The following is an 8078-nucleotide window of genomic DNA, read 5'->3' as shown; positions in this document are numbered from 1 at the left end:
ATGCACGACCACAGATACGCCCACTGTATTAGGGTTAGTGCGACTCTAACGCAAAGTCAAAGCACACCAATTCACTCATACACATTTTTAAAACATGTTTCGAATTTCCAGAAACGATACGAATTGTACAATGTGGCTTTGCACGTCTTTTGTAGACCACCATTTCAATCATAACGCTAATTTCATGCACGAATGTTTCGACAGGTAAATACTGACCGCGTCAACGAAGCATTTTTTCAATTCGTGCGTATCCTTTGAGCGCGGGTTACATGTGACTTTGAAAATTTAACATCATTAAAAACATCTAACATCCACACAAACAGTCCACGGTAATGACGGGGGAAGCTCATGAATCCAACCATGCAACGGACGCTTCTGTAACTCAATTCGAAACCGAATTGTGCACGGACAATCAGCCCTCCTGAACACAAGCAAAATGCTTCATACGGATGTTGTTCGTACGGATGTTGATTCCAATGGCATACATTTTGCCATTAGACGGCATTACGCATACACAGTCGGAGAGCAGGAGGTGAGGTACGTACATCCTTGAGTTTGCACTTGTAGGCAGCCGCTGGCATGGCCTTCATTTTGTTGGGCAGGAAGCGTATCTCGGTGACAAGCTTTTCGTCCCGGTTACCGTAGTCCATATACTGCACGCCGATCATCGAGGACGCATCTCCTCTGCCGGCAACCAAAGGTCACTCGCGTGAGGGTCAGCGCTGGAGGCCAGGCACTCGGGCCATGCCACCCACGGCCTAACACACTCGCCAACGCTGCTCACTCGAATATTCGTGACGTCGCCTGATAACACACATGCGTTCCACACACGTTCCATACACGACTGGCATGTCTGCACCGTCACGACTATCTGCAGAGTAACTGATGCCCCTAAATGTTCTCATACAGACGGCTGACCACGCCGAAACTGTGCGAAGCGCCGTGTAACTCAGTGCTTGAGTCAGTTCTGACAAATGTTGACTTTGGTTTGTGAGGGAAGTCGCCGCTGTTTCGCTAAATCATCCACGCGTTTCGGAGATGAGCATCTTTCAACACATCAACGTAAAATTGTGTTCACTGTAACGCCCATTCGTGTGGGTACCGCCATAAACCTCGCCGCGTACCGGACACTGGACGTTCGCGGTAGGCACAGATGGAGCAAGTTGAGGATGTGTGCCATGCACAGCTGCCAGGACAACTATGTGTCACTAGTAAAGCTAAAAAACCAAACCATTTTCCCGAGGGTCCGTGTACCGGCTGTGGCTCCTGCTCCAGCTGGTGACGATAAGGCGCCGACTGACCTGTCGGTGACCTCGGTGACCCTGGCCCGGTACCAGTCCCCCTTCCAGGCTGACATCACCAGCTCACCGATCCTGGGGAGCCGACAGAGCCGGGCGGGGCCGCCTTGGGCAAGCGCTCTGAAACAAGAGGCGCCGCTGCCAGCCTCAGTACGGACGCCGCACGCTACGCGCACACACGTCAGAGGGTTGAGATGGGCCAGTCCCAGGAAGAACATTGCGCAACTTGAGGTGGCCTAGGCCTCACCATATCGCCAGAGGCAGTCCAACGCCTGGACATTGTAAATGGCAGTTACTCCTGAAATATGCTCATATTTTGAGCTAGCTGATTTGAAGCAATCACCCACCTTTCATATTGCATGCCACAGAGAGTCATTGCATCGAAGCCAGTAAGGGCAGTGACCACCAACTGATACAATAACAGACACCGCGGAGCCGGCGCCTCAGAGGCCATGGTCGGAGCTGGCTGGTGACTGACCTCAGCTGCTTGCTGAGCTCCGTCAGCCGGGTCTCAGCCTCCTTCAGGTACAGGTAGGTGTAGCCGGTAGCAAGGTCCCAGCAGGAGAACACCACTGGCTGTTGTACACCATCCTCCAGCAGTCTACGGCACCGGTCACATCTGGTACGGCGGCCACCTCGGGGCATGGTGGCGCCACCGGGGCACGGCGGCGCCACCGGGACACAGCGGCGCCACCGGGATACAGTGGCCACACAAGGGTAAAACGGCCGCACCGGGGTACGGCGGCCATACCGAGATACGGCGGCGCCACCAGGATACATCGGAAACATGGCCACACTGGGACACCACGGAGACATGACGAGAGTGGGTTCGGCAAAGACACGAACAAAGTGGGATACGGCAGCGACAGGTCAACAATGGGATGCAGCGAGGTCACCGCTACATCGGGATGTGGCGTAAGCACGGCCACACCAAGATACGAGAGGGACATTGCAAGACTGTGACGGATCGAAAACACGGCCACATCGCTGTGGCGGAGGCATATAAACACCGCGATGCAGTGGCAACACGGGACACAATGGCGTATACTGGAGACATGAAACACGGACAGGGCGGAGCCGACGCACATTGGGATGCAATGGCAGCAGTGACACTCACAACAAAATATCTTAAAACGCGACATGAAGGCGAACTAATTACACCACTTATTTGCAGTGATCTGACGTGGCTCTCTTCGTCATCAAAACCTGATTAACACTGTTAAATCCTTACGGTTGTGGCGTTTCTTTGGCCGGCTCCGGCGTGCCTCTCTTCTTCATCAAATGCCGATTAATAATGCTGGAGACCTCATCATTGGACTTCTTTGAGACACTCATCTTCACTCCATGTGACTGCACAGACAAATCGTCTGCTGGCTTTTGACAGCCCACTTCTGGCGTCCTGAGACAACTAAAAATGAAAATCATGAGCTCGTGTTTCACCCACAACGCCACCAGCCGCAAACCAATAATCACGGATCTGGTCATTTATAGTGAAGTAACCAACTTCACCAACACCACAGCCTGCAACCCACGTGACGGATTGAGCGACTGCCCCCAGTGCACCGCGACAGCCGGCCTGAGTGGCGGCGGGTCGCACCTCAGCTTCAGCTGGGCCGGCGTGTCGTTGAAGGGGGTGCTCCGTCCGCCGTCCGCTGCCGTGTGGAACGACGCTATCGACTCGAACGTGGTGTTGGCGTCGGCGGACGGGTGACGGGCCAGCTCCGGCTCCGGCGTGGCAGGAGACGGGTACAGGGCGGGCAGCAGCTGCTCGGCCGAGTCCGCCCACTCGGACAGCAGTTGCAGCAGCTGGTAGTTGTCCTGGCCCAGCTGCTTTAGCATGGCAGGTGATGGCATACTGCTCAGCATATGCACCTGCACAGCAAGAGGCATCAGTTTCAACCAATATCACAACCTGAGCATATTTACTGGCAATGAGGTCCATTTCTAAGTCATCTGATACAGACTGGTACAACATACATAACAGGCAATCCCTAGCACATTGGGGAAAATGCTGTGGAGAGCTGATAATAAAAAACATTACTCGTACATTTCTACAGTTGAATTGCTCATGACCGAACACCTTTACAAATTACCCTTTTCATTGTTGTAATGATGCAGTTGAATAATCTATCTTTTTCACTTTCTATCATGGAGATCTGAAGATTAAGTTTGCTGCCATTCATGGCTACTGGAATGTGCCCTGCAACAAAAAACAAATATTCACCAAAAAGGTATGGTGATAACCATAAGGCCTACCCTATAACACAATATACAACACAGCTGAAGCTCAGGCTTACAAATCAACACCTTGTGCAAGGAACCTTGGTAACAACATTATCCTGGAGCCCACACACAGAGGTGTCCTGTATTTACAGACTTCCACCTCTTGTAGAATCATTAAGTGTACAGAGTGAGTACATATATGCATGCCTAGATCAAAACAGAAGAAAAAGCACAATAAAAGCATTATCACATTTTTTCACAACTTCTGAGCAATGAGATGGGTTGCAATAGGTGATGGCTATTGGCACTGTTTGGCTTTGTCATTCTAAGGAATCATTTTTTATTAATTTGTTAAGCCTCAATTATACTATTTTTTTATTCAGCTGCTTAACACTACATCCACACACTAAATGATCACTTGTGGTTATGATGCATCATTTTACTGCAAACTAGCTGCATTGTCCTCTTTTTTATCTAAAAGTTTCATGTAACCCGGTGATTATTCACAACATGGGGTGTTGACCACTAGCAATAGTTTTGCCACCAGTGGTATCATTGCCATTGGTGCTGCCACCATGAATAGTTGCCAATAATGGTAAAATAAAGTGTTGTCGCCATCAACAATACTGAGGCACCAGAAAACTGGTATTTCTCTACCACTTTAAAAGCTAGCAGGCCACCAGCTGCATGATGCGTTGTGGTACCAGAATCAGACAAAACATCCTGTTCCATCTCCCACTGTATCCAACAGGACAGGCACGATTCTGGAGACCAACTCAGGCATTAACCCTGCAGATAAGCTTCCCCCCTCCCCCCTCCAGCGTGAGCCCCTATGATGCAGAACATACAGAACACAGCCCGCCTAAACGTGTAACGTCCGCCCCACTCATAACCCAGTTCCAGGGCCTTGGTTCATATCGCGCTTGAAAGAACCATACACCACCATCACTAGCATCACCATAACCATACACCACCATCACATCACCATCGTTAGATAGCCTTGATCACTATTAAGCAGCCAAAACAAGCAAATGACGCCTCCGCGACAAAATGCAGTGCAGATGGCAGCTGTACTTTGTTGATCGTGGGATCGTCAATTTATGATGGTGAGTAACATTCTTATTTTATACAGACAAACATTAAGCTCAATATTTTAAAAGTTTAGATGTGATCTTAATAATTCTACTTTTACACACTAGATTCAACAACATGAAAAAGCTTGAATGGGTGACAAACTATATGACGTCATCAAATGCCAAAGAAGAACAGAATTTCTAGGTTGGCCTCATTTATATGTCAAGTTGGACGCCGTATGACAAGGCTGCTCTGGTGCTTGTTCGTGAGTGCGAGGCATAGCTGAGGGGTTTGTTCGGTTGGGGCCTGTCGTTCGTTTTCCAGTTGCTTTACTTAGAGTGGCCCGGGTTCCACAAAGTCTTTGTTGTTTCTTAATTGTTTGTTGCTCCACGATGAAGAGTACAAGCTGCAGTATTGGAACGTAAGCGAATCGCAGCTGGTTCCATCGATTTTATATGCATCAATTTTGTCAACGATCCAAGGGTGTAATCACGGACCAGTCGTGAACTATGCAGCGCGGGCAGCCCAAGAAGGACGCGAAGATGAGAATCAGGGCATTCCCTATGACGATGGATGAGAGGTATGTGGAGGGAATCTGGCATATCCTGAAGAATGCCATCCAAGAGATCCAGAAGAAAAACAACAGTGGGCTGAGCTTTGAAGAGCTGTACCGCAATGCCTACACCATGGTTCTTCACAAGCATGGTGAACGTCTGTATACTGGACTGAGAGATGTGGTGACACAACACCTGGAAACCAAGGTCCGAGGTGACGTACTGAAGTCACTGAACAACAACTTTCTGGCGACACTTAACCAGGCTTGGCATGACCATAAAACATCCATGATCATGATCAGAGACATCCTGATGTACATGGACAGAGTTTATGTGCAGCAGAACAATGTTGACAATGTGTTCAACTTGGGACTCATCCTGTTCAGGGATCAGATTGTCAGATATGGTGGAATCAGAGACCACCTGAGGGACACACTTCTTGAAATGGTCATGAGAGAGAGGAGAGGGGAGGTCATTGACAAACTTGCTGTGAAGAATGCATGCAGCATGCTGATGGTTCTTGGTGTAGAAAGCAGGGCTGTATATGAGGAGGACTTTGAGAGACCCTTCCTGCAGCAGTCAGCTCAGTTCTACAGGATGGAAAGCCAAAACTTCCTGGCAGAGAACTCTGCCTCAGCTTACATCAGGAAAGTGGAGGCACGAATCAATGAAGAAGCTGAACGTGCATCCCACTATCTGGATGAATCAACTGAGGCTCACATTGTTGAGGTGGTTGAGGAAGAGCTCATCAAAAAGCACATGAAGACCATTGTTGAAATTGAGAACTCTGGGGTTGTGCACATGCTGAAGCACCAGAAAACTGATGACCTGGCATGCATGTACAAGCTCCTGTCAAGAGTACAGGATGGGCTGAAAACACTGGCTGACTGTGTGTCAGCATACCTTCGGGAACAAGGCAGAGCACTTGTGGCTGAGGATCCAGCATATGGTGGAAAAAATGCTATCACCTATGTGCAGAGCCTGCTGGATCTGAGGGATGTGTTTGATCACTTCCTGAAAAACTCATTCAACAAAGACAAGATGGTGAAACAGCGCATCGCCTCAGACTTTGAGTACTTCCTCAATCTCAACAACAAGTCCCCAGAGTACCTGTCACTCTTCATTGATGACAGGCTTAAGAAGGGTGCCAAGGGTGTCACTGAACAGGAGATTGAGGCCATCCTGGACAAGACCATGGTCATATTTCGATTCCTGCAGGAAAAGGATGTGTTTGAGCGCTACTACAAGCAGCACCTAGCCAAGAGGCTGTTGCTCAACAAGTCGGCAAGTGATGACAACGAGAAGAACATGATCTCCAAACTCCGCACCGAGTGTGGATGCCAGTTCACGTCCAAGCTGGAGGGTATGTTCAAGGACATCACTGTCTCTAACACCATCATGGAAGAGTTCAAGCAGCACGTGCTATCGGGCAACGCCCACCCGTTCGGCATGGTTGACCTGACCGTGCGCGTGCTGACGACCGGCTTCTGGCCAACGCACTCCGGTAACATCAAGGTGGAAATCCCGCGCAAGCCGGCTGCCGCCTTCGAGACGTTCCGCAAGTTCTATCTGGCTAAGCACACGGGTCGTCAGCTGACGTTGCAGGCGCAGTTGGGCTCTGCCGATCTCAACGCCGTGTTTTACGGGCCCTTCAAATCGGACGACTCGTCGACGGACCTGGCCATCGCGGGCGCGTCGTCGTCGGCGCTGCTGGCGGCCGGTACGCGCAGCCCGCGCCGCCACATCATTCAGGTGTCTACCTTCCAGATGAGTATCCTCATGCTCTTCAACGACCGCGAGCGGCTGACCTACGAGGAGATCCGCAACGAGACCAACATCCCCGACAAGGACCTGCTGCGCGCGCTGCAGTCGCTTGCCGTCGGCAAACCGACGCAGCGCATCCTGGTCAAGCAGCCCAAGACCAAGGAGATCGAGCCGAGCCACGTCTTCAGCGTCAACGACGCCTTCACGTCCAAGCTGCACCGCGTCAAAATTCAGCTGGGCGTGGCCAAGGGCGAGTCAGAGCCGGAGCGGCGCGAGACGCGCAGCAAGGTGGACGAGGACCGCAAATACGAGATCGAAGCGGCCGTGGTGCGCATCATGAAGGCGCGCCGCACGCTGCAGCACAACGTGCTGGTGGCCGAGGTCACTGAGCAGCTCAAGTCGCGCTTCCTGCCGTCGCCGGTCGTCATCAAGAAGCGCATCGAAGGCCTCATCGAGAAGGAGTACCTGGCGCGTACGCAGGAGGACCGCAAAGTGTACACGTACGTGGCTTAGGCGGCGGACGCGCGAGGCTGTGCTGCCGCCGTGGTGCGCGCGTCGTGCAGGTGCCGACGCAGCGGGTCACTGGCGCCATGCGAGCACGGGACGGCCAGAGTGCGGGATGAGGTCGTCCTCCACGGGAGCGAGCGCGAACGAAAGTCAAAATCGCCGCCGCCTACAGCTGATTGTGCTTCTGTGCCCAAATTCGATTGGCGTAAGCTGCACTGGCATGTGCTTCGTTCCGTCGAATTCACGTGTTTTTGGGTTGTGAGGCATTTGACCTTGCGGAACGCCTGCATGTAAATATATTTCGCGTAACATATTATCCGCGGATGAGGAATGGAGTGTGGATAATTGAATAGATGAAATTTATCAGTTCATGTTGTTTTGATACTGGACGCCGTTCATTTTGGGATACGGAATTAACGCCGCTCAAACTATGCCAGACAGTTCGAATGAATGGAATTGCTCTGACAGCACTAGCTCGTGGTCAACGTGTGATGTATCTGTGGAATTCAGTTTATTGTGAAGCGAAACGCATTAAGCGTTGCACGTTTTTGCGAGCCTTGGTTGACGTCACGTACGGCGGCCAGCGAGCGCTGAGGGGGGGGGGGATCGCAAGTGGTCGGAAAACTTCCAGCTCCCCTGCGAAGGTTCCTCTCGGGTT

The 8078-nt window shown here is 51.2% G+C and overlaps 1 protein-coding gene across 1 annotated transcript; it reads left to right on the top strand.

The window, feature by feature from the left end:
• The first annotated feature begins 4856 nt into the window (after nt 1-4856).
• Cul3 (cullin 3) lies at nt 4857-7789 on the top strand. Its single transcript, XM_037236424.1, has one exon. The coding sequence runs from the start codon at nt 5105-5107 to the stop codon at nt 7424-7426; it is 2322 nt and encodes a 773-aa protein (XP_037092319.1). The 5' UTR covers nt 4857-5104; the 3' UTR covers nt 7427-7789.
• Nucleotides 7790-8078: the final 289 nt, after the last annotated feature.

This window comes from Pollicipes pollicipes, unplaced genomic scaffold (genome assembly GCF_011947565.3).
Source record: "Pollicipes pollicipes isolate AB1234 unplaced genomic scaffold, Ppol_2.1 Scaffold_7261;HRSCAF=8764_pilon_pilon_pilon, whole genome shotgun sequence".
NCBI classification, from domain to species: Eukaryota; Metazoa; Arthropoda; class Thecostraca; order Pollicipedomorpha; family Pollicipedidae; genus Pollicipes; species Pollicipes pollicipes.
This window is presented reverse-complemented; position numbering and strand designations above follow the sequence as displayed.